This window comes from Gallinula chloropus (genome assembly GCF_964237585.1).
Source record: "Gallinula chloropus genome assembly, chromosome: 3".
Lineage (NCBI taxonomy): Eukaryota > Metazoa > Chordata > Aves > Gruiformes > Rallidae > Gallinula > Gallinula chloropus.
Window position 1 is genome coordinate 81016187 of NC_140087.1, and position 25887 is coordinate 81042073.

The following is a 25887-nucleotide window of genomic DNA, read 5'->3' on the forward strand; positions in this document are numbered from 1 at the left end:
GGATGGGCTCCCCGTGCTCAGAGCAACTAGGTTTTTTGGCACCCACTGAAAATCTCCTTTCTACACCATCAGAACCCCGAGTTCCTATGAAAGACAATGCAGGCTCCTTTTCACATGCCTAAACACTGACAGATCAAACTTTTCATCTCACCTCCTCTGCTGTTAAACCAACCTGACCCTCTGCCCAAGACCCATAGGGTCTACCTATCCCCCTAAATCCAGGGATTTCTTTTGCCTGCCATTAGGCATCATTATCCCTGAGGTCTGCTCAGGAAATGCCTTTCTGAGCTACTCCTATACACTGCTGCCACAGCCGGGAATCATGTTTGGGCTCTTAAGCCTCCAGGGAACAGGAATAGCCGGAGAGAGATTCCAAGAGACTCAAAGGAATCATCATAGACCAGAAGCTGGAGAAGAAGGGGTTTCGCACTCCAAATGCCAAGCAGAGCTGACCACCTGTGTAGCTGCAGCCCAATGCTAACATACCAACTCTGAGGAGACCTCAAGCCCATTCCTCACGCTGCTGCAGTCTGACCAGGGCAGGATGAACGCTGCGGCACTTTTGTGCCTTCAAGGGAACTTTTGAGACGAAACATAATAGGGAATGGGGAAAGGAACCAGACCTCCTGTGTGAGAAACCCAGAAACAAACAGCTCTGGAACAAGACATTAACACATTTTCAACAAATTTAGGGGCACCGTGAAATAGGATTAAAAAAAATAAACTTATAATGCCTTCTACATAAACCCAAACCATTTGGCTATTTATCCTGCATCAGTGAACACCTCTCCAGAATGAAAAGGGGTTTGGGTTTTTTTATTCTTATGCTAATGATGACAAACAAAATGCAACAGCAATAATAACGAGATATGTATGTCTGGACTCATGGAAAAATATTGTGAAAAGCGAATGTCAACCAACAAGGCTGAAAAAGAAACAAACTGAAAGGCCCTGTTTCTCTTTATTCAGAGATTCAGAATGATGATGGCTGTACAGAAGGTACACTGAATGCAGCATGAGAACACGCTCTGTTTCCAGCCATCAAAAAGACCAGGAGCTTGGCAGATTAATGAAGCTACCAAATAACCATCCCTGCTGGTGGACATGGCAGCATATGGGGTAGAAACGGGGCATTCCAGATGGTGGTGGGGAAGGAAAAGATTTTGGTAACTGTGACTGCTTGTAGTCCTCTGAAATCATTGCTTGCTGATGCTTTTCTGTAACAGCACATGTAACAGGTTTGCGTAGCTTACTAAGGATGTCGTTAATAACACTGAATTTTAGTTTACTACACGAATAAAACACCTATTACAGTTTTTGTTTAATAGAAAAGTCAAGACTTATTTAATATGACACTTATTTCTATCAAAAGGTAGCACTAGATCAGAAATATACTAGAAGTGGTTTAAAGATTGACATTAAGTTTTTAATGACAACCCACAGGTGAAATCCACTCAGATTTCTGAAAATAGATTTAAAAGTTTGCATGAACTGGAAGAAGTCCTCTAATACAGTAGAAGAATTGTCCAAATCACCTAAATCTCTGGTTTGACAATAAAAGATGTGTCAGTGCACACCAGCATGTTGTCCTTTCCATCTGCCAAGGCTTCTATGGGAAGCAAGCTCCCAGGTCCGTGATCCCACCAGACCATAAGAGATTAACTTCTGAGATAGCTAATAAACCTCTGTTAAGTGGTACCATGGCAGTAAGAAGTTATTTCTTGCTGAGGCAGCTAAACTCTGCTCTGTGTCTGCAGCTTATACCACAGGGTGTTCCATACAGGGCAAAAGGCTCTGCAGGTACCAGCACACCACAGCAAAGCCGTTCTGCTGGATACATCCTGCGCTCCCCATCACATCATCATCACCATCATGTGCATCACACTTTTACCAAGCAAACAGCAGATTCTGCATGAATGAGCTACCTGAAGGAAGCTTTCTTTCCCACACGGGAACTACCCAAAACCATACCTCATCACTTCTGTTCACCTAAGTGCAAGGGTTGAAAGCAGAGCTGGGGAAAAAAGCCTCTGAGAAGCTGGGGTTTTTGGCAAGTTCCATGCAAACACGACACTGCTGTCTCAAACTGATATACCAAGGGTTTTACTAGAAACGTCTATGCAATCACAAGCTGCTACCGCTTGACTTGGAGCCAAGCAATCCCACTGCTGTGTGAGTTTTAGATCTTCCATGGATGAGAGACAAACAGGCTTCTGCAAGGCTCGCTCACCTGCAGTCAGCACTCCTTCTCTCAGGCCCACGATGAGGATCAAAGCAAACCCGACACAACTAGCCCCAGAACGAGCGTTTTGTTTCACACCCCTTGCAAGATCCCCATCTACAGCCAAACCAGGTGCTGTTTTCATTCTGCCCACACACCATTCGCTGACAAAAAGCAAACTCATTCACACAGGTGGTGCATTTCACCACCCGAAAAGTCAGGATTTTTTCATACCCTTCATTTAATGCCACTGCTGTCAAATCCATTATACGTTGTAACAAAAACAGCCTTTATGTAACCTAATAAATAAAAGTCACCAAGGCAATAGCTATGCATAAATTTTAGCTAAAAACATTTTGTTAGAAGAACATGAATGTCCTCTGTAAAGCGGGTAGCATTTTAAAATAATGTTCTAGCCATTGTTAATACTTTATTGCTATTCATCATAGAACCATTAATCATGGTGAACTCATTTGGTATTAATGTGGATGTCATAAAGTACTTCTGTTGCATTTCAATTATAACTCAGCCTTTAAAATGCTGCCAGCACTACATGGAAAGCTTTGAAAACCCAATTTGAATAGTCTGTTCAGAGATAACTGCAATTGCATTCTGGCACAGAGAAACGACCTTTTCCATTCCCAACGCCTGCTCTCAAGGGGCTGAGGAGCCTGGGGGCGCCCTGCCTTCACCCAGGGTGGGTGCAAGGGAGAGGCAGCCCAGCGGGACACTCCAGCAAAGCCACAGCCATCCAGACCCAGACACTTTCCTCCCCGGAGACAGGAGCAGGAGCAGCATTCCTTTGGGCTGCTTCAACCCCATGGGTTCGACTGTGGCTAAGTGGCAGCGAGGCCACACTCTAGGGCCTCTAAGGAGATTCCCTTTTTTCCTGCAGCTCCTGGGATTCCCTGAGGCTTTATCTCACTTCCAGAGCCAAGTGCTTTGGGTTTTTTCTCTCTGATGTGTAGTTTCTGTCCAAATAAAATCACCAGAGACAGCACATATCTGGAACCTACTGTCTTTAGAGACAGCAGAGGAATACACAATACATCAGAGCAGGCCTAGGGGAGCTGACATTCCAACCTCGCTGATGACACTTCTTACCAAAAAACTCCAAAAAAACCTACCTGGCCTCAAGAGGCACTGAAAGAGGAAAACAGGCAGCACAAACTGCAACATGGATCTAAACAACTATCAGATCCTTTGCCATCAGAGAAGCCAAGAGCTTGTGTAAAATTCACCTCAACAAACGTGGATTTTGTTCCCTACCTGCCAACAGAACTGCCAGCACAACTGCCAGCATCTTACATAGAGAATCACACAACAATGGCTCAACACTTCTCAAAACCCCTGTTACACAGGCAATCTATTTCTCACTGGCTAAAGGAACTTCTTTTTTTTTTTCCAAGTTCTTGGATATAATTCCCATTTTATCTAAGTCATCAACACAACATGTAACTGCACAGACAAAAAATTCCTACCTTGGGAGCTCTGGCATGTTTTCCACATCTGGCATCTTTGACAAGGCTGATATCCAGCAGCTCTGTCTCCTAGAAGGAAAAATTGCAACACAATTAATTAATTATATCATTAGTCAAAAAGTCTTGGTGTGTTAACAGCATCCTACTCCCCACATCAGTCAGGGCTTCACCAGTTTGCAGGGATGTCTGGCCAAACTGGGAACAGTTTCAAGGAGAGCTCTGTTTCCCTGACGCTGTTCTAATAGCAATACTAACACCTCAGACACATAACTTGTTTTCCTTAAAAACGTGCAGGTCTCTTATGGTATACAGAACATATAGAAGCCCTGTGAGTTAAGCTTATTTTCTGGATCACTAAATACCAGCTGCTGAGCTTTTTTTTTTCCCTTTTTAATAGAAAAATCAGCATTTTGCTGCTAGCCACAGCGTGAGAAAGGCGACAATTCAAACAGAGAACCCTGCCTCTGCAATACAAGACCTACTTTATTATTGCCAGAACATTCTGAAAAGTGCATATAAAACCTAGGAAGTGTTGTATCTACAATGATAACAAGCTCCAACAATTTTAGTGACTGCTGCTAGGTAAAAACCATGTACAGTTTGACAAGCATTGCATAGTTCATACATTCCTCTGGAGTTGTGGGCTATACAATATATGCTGTACTTGGAATGGAACTGGCATGTAATGACAGCTTCTGTTAGGCAAATTCCTGTCCCCCACACACATGTGGCTAAGGTGAAGAATTGATCTCCTTTCCCTGGTAACCTCTTGGGTTCCCACCCTTCCTGGCAGCATGGGAGGGATGGGGGCTGAACTGAGCACACAGCACCCTGGGTGTGCCTGTCAGTGCCAGCTCAGCGCTCACCCCTCTGCAATCTGCATGGAGCATGAGCACAGCCTGGTTTGGGCTGGAAGGACCTCAAAGCCCATGCAGTTCCAACCCCCTGCCACGAGCAGAGACACCCTCCACTAGCACAGGCTACCCAAAGCCCCATCCAACCTGGCCATGAACACTGCCAAGGATCCAGGGGCAGCCACAACTCATCATTCACCTCTCCAAACATGCAGCAAATTACAGCCTTCAGCCAACATCATTTTCCACAATTCTCATGCTGCCACAGGGCATTTTTGGATGTTGCCATGTTGGTTCTTTCTCAAATGCCTTAATATTCATGGGCAGGGAGCACTGGGAAGGAAGAAGGATGCTACAAGAGTAGCATGATGCCAGCTGCCAGCTCCCTTGCAAGCACACACGTCTGTGCAGCATTGTGTGTGTTTTGCCAGTAGCAACACCAACTGTCCTGCCAGATAAGGCAAGAACATCTGACCTGATTTAGCATTACTTGACAATCTGAAAGCACATCTTCATACTGCCTGTCTCATTTACACTGACATTTGGACTGACAGTCCATGCTAGCCTGACTCCTTTACATATTAAATACAGCCTAAGAGTACTATCATTTGTTTACCTCCAATGACTGAAGGAGCGAGAGCGAGCGATGCACTAACTATGGAGCTACGTTTCTAGTAGGCTACGTTGGTGTCAAGCACCAGGTACTTTAGCAAATGTGTTGGTTGGATAACATCCACCCAACTGGGCTTTCTCCTTCAGAGGAAAGAAGGATCAGCAGCATCTAATCCCATCTGCAGCTGGCATACTTTTGTCACAGCTGGTAAAGCCATGGAGGAAATAAAGCTGGGACGATGAGGAATGGGTTTGGGAGTCTGCAAGGGTCTTTGGTGGTGGGGAAGATCTTGGTGGGGAGCAGAAGTACTGTTAGTACTTATACATGTGACCACACTGCAGGTAGAGCTACACCAGTTCAATGTACTACTTCCAGTAGTAACTGCAGACCCTTTCCAGAGAATATGACATCTCTGTGCTAGACAAAGCCACTGTGTTTAATTGGTTTTAATTCCAACGAGAAAAGAAACATTTTCTCATGGTCGTGTTATTTTGCCATGAGCTACTTGGTCTCCTTCTTTCTTTTCCATTTTAAGGGACACTCCTGCACAGCTCTTGTAGACCTTTGCTGTCTAGTAACACATAAGTTAACACCAGATTTTCACACCACCGTAAGTTCATTGCATTCCCCCTGTCCCCCGTATCAATCCCAATTTTTTTCTGTTCTAGTACCGGCTGAGTTCACATTTTTTCCCTCTTCATCTAGCCTCTTTAGCTGAAATCTGCACTTTTGAGCTCATTACTTTTTGTTTTTACTTGCTTAAAATCGGACAAGGGTATCACAACTTGCAGCAATGAGGAAGAACCACAGGCAGGGTTGTAAAAGGTGGTGTTTTATAAGCCTCCTTCGGAAATAAGCCCAGCTACACCATTACACAAGGCATATGGACACAGGCATGCTTCTGACCACACAGCAGTCACTCACAGGTGGCTGTGCACTGCATACACAAGTTTGTCTATATCTCACCCTGTTCCAGCTCAGGAGCACTCAGGTCCCTCTGGATGACATTCCATCCCCTCCGGCACATTAACCTCATAGCCCAGCTTGGTGCCATCAACAAAGTTACTGAGGGTGCACTCAATCGCACTGTTGCTATCTTTAATAAACACATTAAACTCCACCAGACCCAGCACAGTCCCCTGAAGAACACTGCTTGTCACTATCTCCCATCTAGACTTGGAGCCATTGACCACCACCCTCTGGATGTGACCATTCATCTAATTCCTTATCCACTGAACAGTCCACCTATCAAATCCATATCTCGCCAACTTAGAGAGAAGGATGTTGTGGGGGACCATGTCAAAGGCCTTGCAGAAATCTAGATAGATGACAGCTGTAGCTCTGCCCTCAGCCACTGATGCAGTCACTCCGTTGTAGAACACATAGTATAGAATAGATACTGGCAAAGTGAAGGTAAAGAAATACAGCAGAGCTACATTCAGGTTTATCACACTCGGAGCAGGAACTAAGGTGGGAAACAGAAGAGTCATGATGTAATTACAGGGAGACCAGACAATGCTGCACAAAAGGCAAGAAATTGAAAAGAAAACTGGGGTGGAGTGCTCGGATATTCCATGGGCATCAAGCAAAGAGAAGCAAGGCAGGGCAGAGACGGCTGAAAGTCCACCAGCAGAAACCGTGTTGAGCAAACACAAGGTACAAGCATGGAAACGACAGCACTTTGTATCTATGGACCACATGCTCAGCAAGGGTGGAGGTGCCCAGGCTTGCTGCTATCAGACATGAACATGGCCTTCAGGGTGAAAAGCCAGGGTAGATATTTACCACAATAAATATCACTCACGCCCCAAAGCAGTCTCCGACCCACTGTGAAATGCTTTACAGAAGCTACAGGCACATGCAGAGCATGTCATAAAAATAAGATTTTGCCAAATGAAAGGCCTGACAAGCGCTAAAAATAAAGGCTTTAACAGCCAACACATGAGAGAAAGGATAGATGCTGAAGAAAAATGGATCTTAAGCAAGGATGCTGAGCCACACCCAGTGAATTTCAGAAGGGGCTTTTGGTTGGGCTGGGCTGGCATTTTAGCTTTAAAAAAAGCCCCAACAAATGCAATTAATCATTTATTCGCTTACAAAAGTGCAACTAGACCTCCCATAAAAGAAACATTAAAAGACCTTTTTAAAATGGAGTAACACACATTAGAGACACAGAAAAAGAAAAGGCAATGTCTAGACACCCCAAGGACAGTGCAAGGAACCTGGACAGCTTGAGGAAGATGCAGGCTGTAGGGTTGTTTGGGAGTTCTGACTGCTACTTTCAAGCCGCTCGTGTGCCACCAATCCACCTGCAGAAAACACCATAGCCTAAGGACCTATCTAGGACAGTCAAAGATGACTAAAGGAAGACTGGAATATTGTGGGGCTGCTTTGAGAAGACCAGCTAGCATGGTTGTAGGAAAGGCTGACCCCTAAACATTCATCTTATGGTCTTGCTGCTCTGTTACCTCTCTGGTACAGAAAGCAGGTTTTATAACCCTATCCCTATAATCCTTTACATCTCTACTTGATGAGACCATTTAATTAGGGGGGATTCTCTCCTAGGCAGTAATTATGGAAGCTATAGAAAGATGAAGTCCAAAGTCTCAGCCACCATCAGGTACCAGAAAGGAATGGTCCAGCTTCCCTAAGCACAGTTGATGTGTACGCTCAGGGCTCCAGAAGCAGTAGCCCCATCGCTGCTGTAACCTATGCTCTAAATAAAGCAGCCGAGAGCAGGATATGCATCCACGTAAGTGCCTCTGTGGGCAGCGTTCAAGGGAACTTGGATAAATCAGAATTCATAATGTGCCATTTCTTAGAAGTTCTTTGGTTCAAAAATACCAAGCCTCCTGGAATTCCCTGACCCCTGGGCACTTGCTTTCATCTTTCAAACAACTCATTAAGAGGACAGAGAGCAACTTCCTCCCAAATGGGAGCAATGACAATTTCCTATTTCCCGATTGCAAAATGCAAGCAGACTTTTGTAAAGGGATAATAGGCTGAAGGACTGGACAGAAAAACGCCCCATTTCCTGTGCAGTAAAGCAGCCCGAGCCCTCCTTCACTTAAGTCAACAGTGGTTCTGCTACTGACTTCCTCCGGTTTGGAAACTGCACTCTGTGCTGCACAAGGCATGAAAGCCATAGCAACTGAGGAGAAAAAAGGAAAACATATAAATAAATAAAGCAAACCTCTGCAAATCCAACTTTTCCTGGTTTAAAGACCTCCAGACATTGCTGTTGGGGTTCATTAATCTTGCAATAGAGTGCCATGTCTTAATGTAAGCGGTAGATCCCCCTGTAATTTATAACAGAAAATCTAGAGAAGTGAATTATTAATCCATGTTTGTTTTCAATTAGCAGCTGAGACAGAGCCACATTCATATAGGGCTCGATTGGGCAATCTCACTTCTATGGGCGAGCACATACTCTCAAAAGTGATAGATTGTGCAACCCTCAGTAACTGAGCACTTGTAATTAGGTCCATCTGAATTTAATATAGTAACACCAATTTATACCAGCTGAGGATCTGGCTCGCTCTTATTTTCAACTGCCCACGTGATGCCAAGTGAATCACAGTGTCTTGGGAACTTACTCCTGACGTAACCCCAGCTACAAAGCAGGATTCCTTATGGATCCCACTGGAGAGCTCTGCTGAAGAGCCGTCGGTGGCACAGCAGGCTGAGAGCGGATCAAATGTCCTACTGAATTTCACAAAAACTATGTCAAGGAGACATAGCAAAAGTGGGTGTGCACTACAACAGCTGTATGGTTTCATCAGTTCAGATATCTAATTACTTTACTTACAACCCTAGGAACAGTAATTCCACTTTTGATCCAAATACTCACTGTGAGTAGTCATATATTGCTCTGACTTTGGTTTGGTCAACTTCCATTTCCACATCCCTCTGATCAGATGTTCTTTTTCCCCCGTTGTATACAACACTGCTGTACGCTGCCAGCTACTGTGGAGCACAGTTCTCACCGGCATGTTGCTGTCGTCACTGGTGTTTAGGGATATAGTCTAAGTGATGCACAGAATGGCTAGGTTGGAAAAGACTTTTAAAATCATCAAGTCCAACCATTCCTGTCCTCTACTAAACCATATCCCTAAGAACCTCATCTACCCAACTCCTAAACACATCCAGGGATCGTGACTCAACCCCATCCCTGAGCAGCCTGTTCCACACCTGGACAACTCTTTCAGTGAAGAATTTTTTCCTAACATTTAATCTGACCCTGCCCTGGTGCAGCTTAGTGCCATTTCCCCTTGTCCTATTTCCTGTTACCTGGCTGAAAAGACCATCGCCCACCTCTCTACAAGCTACTTTCAGATAATTATAGGCAGTGATAAGGTCTCCCTCAGCTTCCTCTTCTCCAGATTAAACACCCCCAGCTCCCTCAGCCACTCCTCATAAGATTTGCTCTCCGGCACCTTCTGGTTCTCTGGACACGCTCAAGGACCTTGATGTCCTTCTTGTAGTGAGAGGCCCAGAACTGCACCCAGCACTTGAGGTGTGGCCTCACCAATGCCGAGTACAGGGGCACAGTCACCTCCCTGGACCTGCTGGCCACACTGTGTCTGATACAAGCCAGGATGCTATTGGCCTTCTTGGCCACCTGGGCACACGGGTGGTTCACGTTCAGTCAGCAGTCAACCGCAACTAATTGAACTCTAAAAACCCGCTTTCCACTTAGCTTGGTAATCTTGCTGCTTCTGGTTTCAAATCCGAAGAGGAAACTGTGTGCCTGACAGCTTATCTAGTTCTTACAAATATTGCCAGTCAAGCCAATAGAAGACACAACATTGCCTTCAAATTTTGTCTGCTGCGGTGCTGGCAAAGCAAACTCTGAAAAACGAAGCTGGATTTGTAAACAGGCACCACTCAGTGCTACTGAATGGCAACAGCTGGTGAAAGTTTTCAAAGGGAAAAGGCCATTTTGCTGAAACAAACTTCAAAAGGGAGACTCCAACAACATCTTTTGGGAATAGTTAATCATAATAAAAATGTTTCTTTAACACAGAAAGACTCCATCTGACATTTCCTGAATGCGAAAGCATCAAATAATTCTTAAAAGAAAAAAAAAAAAAGGACGCAGTTCTAGGTTACTTTTTTTTCTGCATTTAAAAACTGTTCTTTAAAATAAAGACACAAAAGATTGCTTTCCTTACAGCATACTAGAAAGAAAATATTAAGATCAGCATTTGAATCCAATCAGGAGCAATTACAAGGTACACGAAAGAAGTATCTGACCCTATAGATTCAGAGTAAACATATATGCAAACTCAGCAATTTTCAGCCGTTTACAGAACACACCTCGGAGTGTTTCAGAGACTGTGACAGCGTGCTGATCAATTCGCAGCACTCAGATTACTCCAGGACTGACATTCTCTGCAGCAAGAGCAAACACTTAGTGCTACGTTAGGAAGGCAGCCGTCACGGCTCGGGGATCTTGTATATAATCCCCCCGCTAATCACAGAATCATAGGGGTTGAAAGGGACCTCCAGAGATCGAGTCCAACTCCCCTGTTGAAGCAGGTTCCCCAGGACAGGTTGCACAGGTCGGCATCCAGATGGGTCTTGAATATCTCCAGAGAAGGAGATTCCATAACTGTGCTCCAACTTGAGGCTGTTGCCCCTTGTCCTGTCCCCACAGACCACTGAGAAGAGGCTGGCCATTTCCCCCTGTGTCCCACAATTAAAACCATACCGATTTGCTCTTGTTATCACTAAGAATAAGCCGAATGAAATATCGTTAAGAATGGATTTAATGAAATGCAGCGATTTGTCTCCTCATCCCAAAGGAAAGCTGTGGAGGGACGATCAGGTTGATTTAATAGGAACCTGCATCAACAGCTATGAGCAGAACTACAACTTGATGAAGTTAATGGGACCTGTGCTAAGAATTCATAAACTGCATCCTGCTAGAGAGAGACAGTGCCTGAAGAAACTGTCCCCATGTTTTCTCCTGGCAGCACACAATTCAATCAATCAGGCACCAAAATCATCTGCTCTGTCAATAAGCAAGCAGCACATTCACCCTGAAGTCAATGGTAGACCTCTCCATGACAACAGCAAAGTCTTCTCCTCCGTAAAGTTCTTCTTCAGAAGTTTAGGATATTTTATTGCCTTCCCACCTACCCTTCTTAACAGTTAAATTAATGCTACAGCTCACCATCTACCCAAAACAATCAGACCTCTTCTAGCTCCTTGCGGGTGATGCTCTCCACACCGAGGTATGAAGAAGCAACTGCTAGGCATTCAAATGATGGAAGAAATGCTCAGGTTAAACCAAACATGTATTTCTAGATTAGCCACTGGCTTCTCAAGAGTTCATTAAAACTCCTCGTGTGTTTAAACTTGGTTAAAGCAATTCCTGAATTCTCTGTCTCCTAAACATCTGTCACAAAACCCAAAGCCCAAAACAACTCCACCACCTTGACACTCAAAAGGTAAAACAACAGCAAAAGGTAGAGCCGGTCCTGAAACAGAAAATGCTTCGCTGCCTCTGCTACTTCACTCAAAATCGCTTAGTTTCAAGCTTTTCCTTTGTGGACAATAAACACTTGCAGAAGATCACTGCAGCCCCATCCACTTCAGAACTGTTCAAGGCATGGGCACGTTTCACCATGCATGCCAAGGAAGTTCACCTCCTGGACCTGTCTCTCGTGGGTATTATTTTAAGTGGGGAGCTGTTTGTCATCATCAGGGCTACATCTCCCCACAGATTTGGTGGAGGTGCTCAGCCATTTCTTCCACTACCTGCAGTGCTAAGAGGCATCCCCTGAAGCAGGGAGCAATGGAGATGGAAGGAAGAAGGTAGATGTGCTCCTCTTGGAGCAGCAGCTTGGTCAAAAAGAGTAGATGATTTTAAACACTACTTTGATCACCACAGCACCTAAATCTGGACTAATATTTCCAATCAAATATCCCAGGCAGACACTCGTTCTCTGTAGACCTCGTGGCACTCAGCCCCAATTCAGGCAAAAGAATAGTTAATGTTAGTGCTTCATCTAATTCAGAGTACAGCTTTGGCCCCCACTGTCCCACCTGCCCAGTGAATTCCAAGCCAGAGAATTGCTTCCTCACCCTCTCCTGTTCTGCATCCTACAAGTAAATAGATGTAGTTCATTAGACAGAGTGATACATCTGGGACCCCGTCACACCAGGTTCTTCGTGTGGCTTTCCCACCACTCTTGCTTAAAGAATCTAAAGCTGACTACAATGACATCAACTGTAACTGGATGGTGGTCTTCAAAAGCAAACAATTTCAAGGGGTTTGGTTTCACATGAAATGGAAATTTTTCAAAAAATTCACTTGAACAGAATGCCTTCTTACCACCCAGAATGGGTTATCCACAAATAAACTAAGCTTTATGAGGAGGTCATTAACTATAGTACTACTTATGGTTTGACTCCACTGCTCTGGGAATAAGTTCCAAATACCTTGTTTGTTTTCTTTGCTTGGAGGTTCTTCTTGAAGTGCTAGGTTACATGACATCCCTACTGCAAGGCCCTTACAAGCACTTTGGTATGAGAGTAAGCCACAATAGGAAAAGTTTTTGCTATCTTAATAGCGCTCAGTCTCTCAATGTATCCCTGGAGACACAACAGCAGCAACATTTCCTAGCACATGGAAAATAGTCTGCTGTTTCTATGAAACACTGGGCTATTACGGAAAAAAACGAGAAGGAATTTTCCTGCTAAGTACCCTTTTAATAATGAAAGCAAAACAAGTCTTCTGCATCTATGCATATAGTTCTTTGCTGCTTCATTAAGGAAAATTTCATTTACTTGGATTTACAGATGCTGTGGCTAAACAGTCGAGATTGGTGCAGAGTTCATGATGCAAGTCTTAGTACAAAGAAAGCAGAAGAACACATTGAGGTGATGATTAGCTACCTGGCTTCATCTCAGCAAGCTGACTGGTGCAAATTGGTGAAGGAGACTCCAAAGTGTCAGTGTTCTGATCAACAATCATCTGAGATTTTACAAGTAATACCCTGCACAAACAGAAAAATTCCCTAACAATAGATAAAACTAAGTTTGCTCCCTCTTCAGCCATGCCCAAAGCTACAGCTTCTGCCCAAAGTCACCAGTGCATGATCTGACCTAAGTTCAGCTTGGCATGCAAAAATAATTACTTCCCTTGTTAATCCGAGTATTGGTATATACTCCACAAACCTGTGCCACAACCCATAACATTACAGCCTAAACACACACAACAATCAGTGGATGAAGTGAGAAATAGGTACATGAAGAACTCCTAGCAGGACAGAGGAAAACAGTGGCAAAGCTGGAAAAGCATCTCTATATCTTGGTCCCACCCCCATTAGCACGCAGTTTATGTACCACATGGCTGCCTTTGCTATGGACTTTAACTACTATCTTTCCAGGTAAGGCAGCATGCCTTGGAGACATGGAGATGGATACAGGCTTGATGGATGTTTTTGGAGAAGCTGGTGCACAGACAACTCTGGTTGCAAGGAATGTGCCACGAACTGAGTGAGAATTCAGATCCTGGTAGAGCTAGAAACAGGTCCCTGGTCGCCGAGTTTCCCATTAGAGCATGCTACTTCATGTGGCCAGTCAGCTGTGGCCAAGCTGTATGGCTGCTTTCTTGTTTTAAGTGTTTCAAGGAGCTCATCCAAGCCTCCTTCAGAAGCTGCATACCACCATGCTACGCTGCAGCATAGTGGGAATTCCCACACTGACAGAAGCTTGTCTCAAGGTCAGGGCAACGCAAGCACAGCCACCACTCTAAACTATAAGTTTCTCATCCAAAAAACTTGTCTTTCTTGCAGCTGGCAGTGGGAGTTGCACAATGCAAACCCCTCTGATCTACTCATTGGAATCGCTTTGGTTCTGCTAAAAGGGCTCTCATGGAGCTGCTCGTCCCACTCGCACAACTGGGAACAACAGGAGGAAAAGGAGAACTGATGAGGTGTGGCCAGATTCTGTTGCAGAAAGAGCTGGGGGAGGACCTGGCTCAAAGGAAAATACAAAGCATGTCGTAGGCAGCCTTCATAATGGTACTTGACTTTTATTCACATGGCTGGGAATAACCTGGCAATTCTTGGCTTTAGAGTCACACGGAGAAGTACAGTGAATTGAAGTTTTAAGCAACAGATTAAAAAAGCAGCATTTCTATCAAGAAACTTCTCTTTTCATATCAAAAGTCATAATCATGTGTGATTATGATAATTAAACCCCTTCTCAGCAAGGGCCGTATTTTGGGGGTGACATTCCCATGCCATTATTCCATGCTGACAAGGGATCACGGACCATGTAAGACCACTATGATGTTTTTTTTTCTCTTGAAGCAAGTGTATTATTTTCAGCAGAGTGCCCCAAGCAGCAGACAGCCGGAGCAGACACTCACCTCTGGTGGAAGGGGCACTGTGCAGCTCCCACCTATTGCCCCGCTCCACTCCACCACCACACCTGACCTTGCAGCTCCTCCTTGGGCAAGCCTCCTGTTGATCAACTGAAGGCTTTTCCAAGACTGAACGAGATCGAGTCCTTTGAACTTCTATAGAAGTCCTTTTCTACTCACACAGCGTAACTTGGATGCAGCCGAAAAAATACCAATACATTTGTGGATTTGAATATATGTTTTTAGAAAAGCCCAGAGCTTTTGACATCTCATACATCCAAACTTAACAAAACTAGGAGATTAGGAACTTGGCATTACTCTGCTCCCTGCATAGCACAAGTAGTTTTAAGGTTAAGGCTCAACATAGCACTACATGCCCTACTTACACGCCTGTGACTTCTGTGGAGGGATAAGGTAAGAGGATGAGAACTGAAAACTCTTCAGAAGCACAATGTATAATCCTGCCAAGTCCCCTTGCTGGCACATGTTACTTAACTGGGAAATCCACAGCCCAGGCGCACTTCCAACTGGAGACTCCAGTTATAACATGATGCTTAAGCACTAAAGGCAACAGCTGAAAACTCACAAACTGACCTTTCTAAATACAGGCACTTCATGGTTCCTAATGTCCAAGGTTTGGTTTCTGGGACGCATTTAAAGCTGAAGCTGCACTAAAAGGCACGTTGACAAGATCTGTCCCCAAGACAAAGAAAATTAATCAAGTCTCTTGGGATAAGTTATTTTGCTAGCGTATCTTGTTAACACTGCGTAAAGACTTCTCGCCAGGGCTTTGAATAAATCATCCTGATCTTACAGCTAATCCACACCAGAGCTGGAGAAAACCTAAAACATGTAGGTTTTAGAAAATGGGAAGAAGGGGAAATGACCCCAGCAGCTGTAGGTGCCTTAGTCTGAGAGGCGAAGCCTTACATCAGTTGATCAAAGGAATATAACAATGCGAAGGTAAAACAACAACAAAACCAGAGACCGCATGAGCTTTCAAAGCAGATCATATCTAATGATGGTTTATTTTTTTTCTTGGCACAGGAAGCTCTGAAGATCATCTCTGCCTGAAGTTTGATTAATTACATGAGCCAGAACTGACACAACATTATCCAAAACTCTGGGCACCAGTACTCAGAGGTGAATTTAACTTGAAGAAGGTATAGAGAGGGTTTCAAAAGCAACTGTAGAATTGGGAGCACACATTAGAGAAGACTAAAAGAGCTGGGCTTCCACAGAAGAGCAAGAGCAAGGCTAAGAGGGGTATGATTATTGCCTATAAAGATAAACATTGCCTAATCAGTTGAGAGGAACTATTCCATCTAGAAAAAAATAAGAACTGAGCTATATAGATTTCAGTTAAGTATGACCAAGATTAGTACTTTTTTTCAGATAACTGAAGACAAAAAAAATCACTTTCAAAAATGGGGTTTGACATGTTTCTGAATATGAAAATAATACATGCACTAAAGAATATCCAAGACCATAGAACTAGCACAAGAAAATCTTTTCCTATAGTTGATACTTAAAGAAATCATATTTATTTACATCTAAATCCTTGATGTTGCACGATTCCAACAACCATACAAGCTTTATAGATAAAGTTACCACAGGAGAGAGAAGAGAATAATTCACTAAGTAGTAATTCATAAGTATTTTGTAGATCTTGATACTCCAAGAAATTCAAGGGAGCTTCATCCCAAAGAAAATTTATACTTCCAGGCAACATCAAAAAAGCAGGACCTGCACATAGGGAAGGAAAAGCTTTTCTTGGATGGATCCTCGACAGTTTGCTCCTCTCCAGGAGGATGCAGTAAACAAACAATACCAGCTGAAGCTGTCCACATGCAGCCAAACAGATGAGAATCATTTCAATGAGTGTAAATCATGGTTTGGCACTTCCAAAGCACTCAGATCCTAGGGCAGTAACTCAGCAGCAGCTCTCAGTGGCCACATTCTGCTCCTTGTGCTGCACCAGCAGAAGAATGATTCCCCTCATCGGAGAACACTCACTCCATCCTCCCACAGCCCATATCCATATTTCACTTCACCTGCTGCTGCTGTATTTTAATTTACCTTATTACCTCCATTTGCTGCTTACCTTGTAAATATAAGTGAGTTTAGGGCACAGTTATCTGCTCAGTCTTTATTAGGGAATTAATTAGAGGGGAGTAAGAATTTCTTGCTAATTTATTTTGTACAAGCTGTAATCATTGTTATTTTTGCATGCTCCTATGGTTTATGGATAAGTGCATTTTTAAAATCAAAGCAAAAAAAGAATCCCCAGATCAGAATCAGTGGGTGAATCTCTAAAGATTTAATTTACATTCATCTACTATTAAACTGAATGCATAATATTCTTCATTATTATTTCATAAATCTCCAGCTAGATGTGGGAAATTATTTTTATTAAGGTATTTGCATGTGCATGCCTTAAATTCTTCATCCTGGCAGCTGTACTTGAAATTAGAATTTACACTGAACGAGGAAACACAGGTCATTCTGCAATCACAACAGAGATGAAGTCAATGACAACTTGTTGGAAGACCTTGAGTTCTTGCCAAGCCACATTTCCCAAAATATTTTGCCCTACGCCACACTCAAGCCTCAATTACCAGGCACCCTCTCCTGCAGGAGCCAGCTGCTCAGAGCACAGAGAGCACACACGCTGAATATAACCAAGTCAGAATTCCTCAAAAAGCCTTGGTGACACTTAAGACAGATGTATGATTAGGTGGTCTTCTCAATCAAACTGACGGACACACTTTCCTCTAATAGGGACTCCCTTCAGCCTACACTAAGTGTGTTGTTAGTTGGTTGTGCTCAGCACTACACTTGGCCGTGCTGCGACACACTCGCTCAAGTTCTGCATTTGCTTCATTGCCTCAATCTAACAGTTGGAGGGGTGTCACAAGGGGCTTTTTTGCGATCTGTCACTTGTCTCCACTTGTTGTCAGCACACACACAAAAAAGGACATTTTTCTCTTCTATCAGGGCACTCTTTGCTCTTTCCTGTTTATATTTTGTTCCAGCCTGTGGAGTTAAATGCAAGGCAGCCAACCCAGGGTTAGCCCTGGTGTCTAATGACATTTCTTTATTTAGCAGTTAGTTTTACTGCAGTCTTCTGGTCTCTCCCCCACAAATGTTCCCAGTTCTGTTCTCCAGAGCGTAATTATTTTAAGTACCTTTCCCCTGGCAGCAGCATGCCAATACTTCTTGTCTTTTCACAGAAAGGTTTGTCTTCTTGAAGGTGACCGAAACAGATTGTGAAGAAAGTATCAAAGGGCTCAATCCCGATAGGCTACCACAGCAGATTAGGACCCACATAGGCTGAGGATCTGTGTGACCAAGATACCCAAGCCTCTGAGATGTACAGCCCCATCCCTCCATCTCTGCATTTGTAAACACCCCAGTTTCCACAGGCACAAGTGACCCACAACACCGAAGGGCATTTAACTCCCAGGCACTCCAGTACAAATCCATTCACATTTTGTATTATCAGGGGGAGGAAGGAATCTGATCGTTTTGTACGCCCATCCAATGCTCTCCATTATACACCCTGGATGTCAGCTCTTAATTTCTTTGCCAAACTTTAACCATTCAGCATAAAATAATTGTGCTGGATGACTGCCTGGGCTGGGGAGGGTTGGTTGGGTTTATTCTTAAAGTGGTGATTTTACCAATTTCCTCAAATGAAGCTGTAATGTCTGAAATAAGGCACATCTCTCCAAAGGACATGAATGGGAGCCAAAATGGGTTGGAAAAAATGTTTTGTGCATGCTCTAAAGTAACAGCTACTGCTTGCATGTGGGAAGACCTAATGTCTTTCCTGCTTGGAGAAATATCTCTGGCTTTTACCAGTCAAACAAGTTCCCTTTCTACCACACCTGGGAAAATACAGCCAAGTTTGCACTAACTGTAGCACCAGAAACTCTCAATTAGCACAGAAGGAATATTAAGAAATCATGGAGAATATATGTTTATATTATTAATCTCAAAATGCATATGGAAACTAAAATGAGGTTTATTTTAGCATTTTATAGCTTCTAAGCTGTTGACTTTGCAGCCCAGGTAATCCCTTAACAAGCATCTCGTCTCTTTCTAAAGGATATTTCCTATGTAATAAAATTATTGTTAAGAATCCAGAGGAAGAATTAACACATCTTTCAAAGCAGGCTAGGCTGCCTCCAGAATAACACCGAAAGTGCTATGGATGGGTAAAAGCATGCTAGCTAGAACAACAACAACAACAGCCTGGCAGACTTAGAAAATGGATGCTTTTTTCAGTAATTACGTGGACTGAGAAACAGCTATTTTTGTCAACATCTTCAAAGAAACTTTTCAAGTTACAGAAAGTAAACAGAGGAAATATCAGCAAGCACAATGGTGGGTTGGTTTCTTTTCCCCCTCCCCCCCAGAAAAAATGGTACTTTGAAAGCCAGCAACGAGAGAAGACAAACCTATTTGTGAGAACAAATGGTATTTGGGAATAGGCTTGGGTTAGTGACATCACCTGCTGTGATTTTAATCCATGCAATCGTGCATCAGGCATTTTAGTGATGAGATCTTAATTGGAGCTCAGTCACCTCTGAAAAGTCCTCCCATAACACATAGCTAGACTGGCTGTAAGTCAGGACAGTAGTGATGATGGCACAATATACTCCAAATTAGAATAGAAACTGTCTGACAGTGAAAGCCACTAAAAGATGCGTGGTGGTGGGAGAACAAGTGAACGGGATCTTGCCAGAAGGTCAGATTTCTCTGTAGCTCTGTGATGACAACTGTGATATTTAGGGGGTTGTATTTGGAGATTTTTGTTTCATTATTGTTTGTAAATCCAAGCTCCCATATAGGAATTACAAGATTAAACATGAAGTGTGATGCGTAGATGGTCTCACAAGATTTTAGGTACAATTCTCCTGGCTTTGAAGCATATTGGATGAAAAATGCTTTATCCAATTAAACCAGGTTCTGGTGATCCCTCCCTAGGTTCTGGTGAGCAAACTCCAGTAAGCACAGGCCACATTTCACCATCTCTCCTGGATTGTTTGGTTTTTTTCTTACAAGGTGTTTTAAATGAAGCCACCAGTGGCAAATCCACAAAGCTTCACACGAAGGGGTCAAGGGCAACCACTGTGAACACATTTTACTTTATAACAAGCAGATATAAAATATGCATAAAGCCTGACATGACGTTGGGTATGTGATACAGCTGCTTTCCAGTAACCCTGGTTTTGGCCTCATCGGACCAGACCTGGAGGTATTAGTCACTACAACTAAGCAAAGCCAAGTCTCTGCTGCCACAGAGGAGTTTTTCCCACTATGTATGAAGTGTTAAATGACCTTATTCATTTACTCAAGCCAACGACTAACATTACACAAGGTTGTGCAACTCCAAAATTCACTGAAAAGCTTTTGCAGAGGAAAAAATATCAGCAAAAATTAAAGTTTGGCTACCACAAAGCCAAACTTGAAAAAGCAAACAAAACATTCTGGCCATGACTCTCTGATGGCACCACCTGATATGCCCAAAACCACAACCAAAAACTTCCTAATAGGCACACAGCTCTTACTGGTTTCTGATACAGTTCCCATGGCTTAAGGGCTTTGCTATAAATGTAGCGATTGTCTTAAAAACAAAGAGGGATTCCTGAGCCTCTTGTCTTCCACATCTTGGTGTACTCCTGTTACGAAACTTGTCTCTTCTGTAACACAGAAAATCCCACACACAGATACATGATGTAAAACTTTATAAACCAGACTGGAAAAGAAGTATAAACTACAGGATATTCCAAACCTGACTCTAACCACAAATCTATTTATCCACAGCTCTTGCTTTACAGGTATCTGAAGATGCAATGGCAGGCCAGTTTCCTTTCCTAAAGCAAACACAATTTCCCATTCACAAAAATTTGCAGAAACAGCTTTAATGTCTCTGAAAATCTGGCTTTACCTGTCAGTCAAGATCAGAAGTTAACTATTTCAATACAGAAAGGCCTTTTATGTTTTAATGGTGTTGATCTGTTCTTTAGAATAAGATTTTATTCAGGTTGGTAGAGGCTTAATCTCTCTCAGTAGTCTCAGGCTTTTCAAAGGAATTATTTACCACCCCAGAACAAAACAATGTGGCCAATTAAAAAGATGAAGGAGTTTGGGTTTTCCATTAAACTTGAAATTAGCCTCAAACTACAGTCACAACTATCCTTACGGCTACACAAACCTTAGCCAGCTACTGCAGCAGCAAAACAAATTAAGATACAGTATCAAAACAGATTAAAGATGAGATTAATTTCTTGAAGAAAAACATGCCCAAGACAGTACAACTCTTCAGCAGTCTGTTTTCATACAATCCAGCATATTACAAACCCAAAGGAGGGATACAGATCATCAGGTGTTTGGAAAGCCCAAGCATTCAACACCAGAGAGCCGTTTTAGCATCGACAGGAATGGCTTTTTAATGAATTTCTCTTTTTTCATTATTTTGAATCGTTTTTTGTTATGCATTTAACAATTTTATGCTTCAGAAAGATCCTGTCAATATTTGAGTAGCATGTCTAACCTTCACCAGATAAATCAACCTACCTAGACTTTTACTGCCCTGGATATAGTATCTACGCTTGATCATCTCATAAATTATTGCTCACCTCTGATTCCCAGAAGGTTCTGAATGGTCCATTATCATGCAAAAGCCTAAATAATGTAATATTATCCTTCCAATGATGGTATATACTTTTCACCCCTCCAGAATTCAGCGTTAAATAAAACTGCAGGCTGGACATATCGACTCTATTCATTTCAGAAATACTGGAGCCATTTCATTGGTTTTTCTCTACTTGCCATATAGGGACAAGAATCCATACATCATCTTTTCCCCCAGCAATAACTCCCAAGGAAAGATAACAGCAATGCAGAGAGTATTTCTCAACATCCTCTGCTCCTGATCAATTTTGTTTCTGACGGGGTTTTTTTCCTCCATCAGAGTCCAAAGCAGACTAAACACCGGGCAGTAAGGAGGAGCAGGAAAGACTCACTTCCTGAATGGATTTAAAAAGGAACCTTTGGAAATAGCCAGAGAATGACTGTTTACTTTAGCTACATAAATCCTCCTAGAGTTTCCCTGGAATACAGAAATCCCCCCAGGACTGTCTTAGCACAGTTCTGCATTCAAAAATTATTTCACCTCAGGAGGAGACGCAGTGATTCCTCCTGAGTTATCCCACACAAACCAGCAACACGTGCCCTGGACACGAGTGGCACAAGCTGATGAGGGAAATGTGTCTCCAACGCTGCCATAGGCCTCACGTTCTCCGAGTGCTCCATTCACTACTGCTGAACTTAGTGTGGTGCCCCAAACCTTTGGGCAGCTTCTGAAGCTGTTAAAAAACACACATCTCAGCCCACACCTTTCTCTGCTTCCAGGTCAGGTAATCAACCGTGCAACTTGGTAGTAAAACATGTCTTGTGGGCCTGCAAAATCATTGCTTCTCCCTTTGTACAGTCATGGTGCATTTCAAGTCCCTGTTTCTCTTCTCTGCCAACCTCAACCTTAGATTGCTTCCAGAATTAAACAAACAGGGGAAAAAGAAAAAAAAGGGGGAGAAAGAAAACCTTGTTTCCAGTATTAGGTAGGAAAATGGATTTATTTCTAAGAATTATGGTAGTAACTGCCACTCACTATAAGCCTTCATACATCTGCATTTCCAGCTCCCTGAGCACAAGAAAATGGAAAAAAAACCTACCACTTTGAATTTATTACGTAATTTCTATGGCTTTTATGGAAGACATTTTAACAATTGTCTCCTATGCACGCAGGTTAACATATGTCTTATATATTACAGAGTCAATATCCCACCTAATGTAAATCTCAAAGTTCAGCAAGCCCCAAATTAAATTCTGTAACGACTTGTAAAGACAATAGTACAATCCGTAATGTCAGTATCACACTGTAGTGCATGGTAATAATTTGTTAGGTCAATAATTCACCACAGTCTACTAAACTTAGGACCAGCTTCCTCAAGAGCGCTAAAATAAATGTTTAAAAGGTCCCCAATAGCATATTCATAGTCATCTATAATTAGCTCTGCAGCATCATAGAAATACATCACAGAAATTATAGATATAAATCAGACCACTTATTCCTTGAGGACTGGCATAAACAGTTGCAAACCCCTCTAGATCAGGATAGTCTTAACCCACAGCACGGGCTGCACAGTCACAGAGACTCCTTGATCAAAACCTTGAGCAGAAGCCAAAGGCCTATACCTATGTAAGAAGTCACAGGATAGCTTCTCCTGAAAGCTCCTTCTCCACCCAATTTAACCCTGTAATTCAGCGCAGCAAGCAGCTCAGAGCAGTCAGGTCTTTGGGACGCAGTTGTCATGGAAAAGGACTGGCTATGGGACCCCAGACGTAGAACAGATGCGAAGGACGATGCATCCCTAACCCAGCTAGCACCGAATAGGAGAAAGGAAAGCTCCATCACCAAGAGGTCCTCTCCATACTATGACTACTTGCTGTTCAGATGCAGCATGCGACCAACAAGCCCTGTTCACTATCAGTCACTGAAGTACTGATTATTCAATAAAAGGATGAGCAGCAAGCACTAGCTTCATTGCCCCTATTACATCACACTCCTTTTTTTCCCCTCTTTTTCTTCTTTTTTTAAAAGGATAATAAAAAATTCTCTCTGTTTGGCAAGCAGGACTTCTATGGCATGCAGAAGTGCTGGCTGTGATCTGTGGTGTTTGAATGCTTTCAAAAGCTTGTCTCTCTACCTTTGGGACAGATGAGCTCCATAAAGGGAAAAAATAGAGGGGGAAAAGAAGCCTAGCTGGCACACATCGATGGATGGTAGCTCAAATGATACTGCATACTGCTGGATTCCTTTTCTTCAACTAAATGCCAGGGGCAACGGACTGAAGGCAAGACTTTTCATTGTACCTTTTGGCAGATCCAGTCAATATCCATTATTTACAATTCTATTATGTGTGCGTGTTTCTGCTGCAGTACCTCTGTAACTGTCCAGAGAGGACTTCACCATATAATTATTCAAAGTTCATTTAGTAAGTGGTGCAGATGCAAGATACAGGGGGAAATTAATGCCAGTATGAAACTGCATTCCTAACAGCACTTCTGCAACATCTCTAAGTCATCGCTGGCAAGCTGGCTATGAAAAACCTCTATATGGGCTTGAGATCCTTTTCTTCATGCTTCCTTCAACATCCTTTGTTTCCCTAATCCGCAGCGACCAGCAGCTGCCTGGATCTGCACTTGCAAACTCCCACTTCTCGCCCCGTGCAGCACAGCACGGACTCGACATCACAGATCTTGTTCAGGAAAAAAAACGAAGTCATCAGTCCCCGACGCCTGTGTGTTAAACAGAGCTGCTGCAAATAAGATCTGAGACCTCAAAATCAGGGTGGGGGGAAGCATATAGGACCTTGTCTCTCTGCTTGGTATATTTGCAACTTGCTGGCATGTTAGTGACAGGATGGTGCTGTTGTACGCGTGCTGAACAGCACTGAAGGAAAAGTCCCTCCTGGTCTGGGAACAATCCTGGACCAGTGGACAAGCAAGGACCAGGAAGATCAGAAGAGCTTGGGGAAGAGACAAGGGCATAAGATGTTGGGAGGAGATACATTACTTTGTTACTTACTCCCAGAGCTTGTTCTCCGGAGAAATAAATGTCAACAGCGGAAAAAAAAAACCCAAAATCTGAATAATGTTAAATAATTTTTAAGGTCTAAAGTGTTAAAAAAATTTAAAATGTTTTGGATGAAGGTGAAGAACATCTCTCTAAAAACTGTTGTTGTCCTTTTAAATTTAAAAGGCCAAACCCACACAAACATCTAGAGCTACACCCCTTTACCCCTCCAGACCAAGAGCGTAAAGCCTACAACCTGCTGCCCAAGAGCAAGGTACAAAGGACAAGCAGCAAGGAGGCACCTCAGCCTCAGAGGGAAGAGCTTGTTTTCTGCACCGGGTGACCGGGACAGCATTGGCTGCTGTCAGAGGACCCGGTGTAAGTGTGGACCTGCTGCCTTTTAAAGTTACAGTTTGAAAGTTTAAACACAGCTCGACTCAATGTGACTGAGCAGGCCATTCTGGAGTGACAGCTGACAAATCTTTGATGTGACGTTTTAGTGGGGTGACAAACTTACAATAAGCTGATACAGTTTGTCATATGACAAAACCATTTAATAGCCACAGGTCCTGAACTCTCCCTCTGGCTAGCTGAGGGCAGATCAGGCAGGTAACAGCTTGTTATGTTACCCAGCTGCTTCTCTCTTCTGCTCCTGGGACAGACAAAACTTCTTCTATAGCAAGGTGAAAAGGAGGGACGTGGGGGAGCCAAACCAGTTTCAATATCAAGTAGACGACATGAAATACCCTCCTGTCTGTACTTGCTTTCAGGGCTCTTTGGACATAACCATGTCTCAATGCATCTCCCTTGCTTTCACTCATGACACACTCCTTTTTGCAAGCATCTTCTAGCAAGTGATAAGAGGGAGCTTCAGGCTGGAATTTGCAAATGCACTGAGTGTGGGAGTTGTGCAACTCCCACTGGAATAAATGGTATAAGTACTAGCAGTGCTAATGGAGGAAGGCAGCCAAGAATAATTCCTCTGAGACAGGAGCTTGTATGAATTACCTATCCTGCTAGGACTCTTGGAGGACAGAGAAGCTCTGGCAAAGCTGCACTTTGAACATCTCTTTCTAAGCCAGCATAACAACAAAATTAGTGTAAATGAATAATGGCAGAGCAATAAAGCTTCAGTAATGTGGTCTCGCTGTGCACTAAATATAGTCCAAACGTGTGTGTTCTGGTTTGAAATGCATCTCTACCAAAAAAGCAAAGGATCATTTTTAAACCCTATTTTAACCCTTTTGGGGTTTTTTGCACACTCCTTCTTGGGCTGAAGGGTCAGATACTGCCCAGTCTCTGCCATGCTTGAGTGAAACATTGCAGAGAGATGCCCTGCAACACAAACAACTTCACCGTTGGTACACAATGGAGGGCAGCAGCAGAGGTCAGTGCCTCTCACAGCCTTCACGCAGGGATTATGGAAACCTAAACTGGAGGAAAACATTGCTCCTCAGTAAGCATGGGAAGGGACCAGGGTAGTGGTGTAGGTTCCTCAACAACCCCTGTGCAAGTTCTGCTTCTCCTAACTTAAACAGGCAATGGAAAGACACGGACTAGTAGTTTATTCCAATGCCAAGTCTGAGCAACTCCTCTAGCCCTGGCAGAACCAGATTGACATTCCCGCTACATGAGGCTGCAAGACAGCTACTCAAGGGAGGCAGGACAGCTCACGGCTTCTCTGAGAAAGAGC

The 25887-nt window shown here is 43.3% G+C and overlaps 1 protein-coding gene across 1 annotated transcript in view; it reads right to left on the reverse strand.

Moving 5' to 3' along the window:
* Nucleotides 1-25887, reverse strand: part of PLCB1 (phospholipase C beta 1) — a 397722-nt gene that overhangs the window by 288013 nt on the left and 83822 nt on the right. Inside the window, exon 3 of the mRNA XM_084261625.1 lies at nucleotides 3703-3771. Within this exon, the coding sequence (XP_084117751.1) occupies nucleotides 3703-3771 (69 nt within the window). The remainder of the gene's footprint in view (nucleotides 1-3702; nucleotides 3772-25887) is intronic.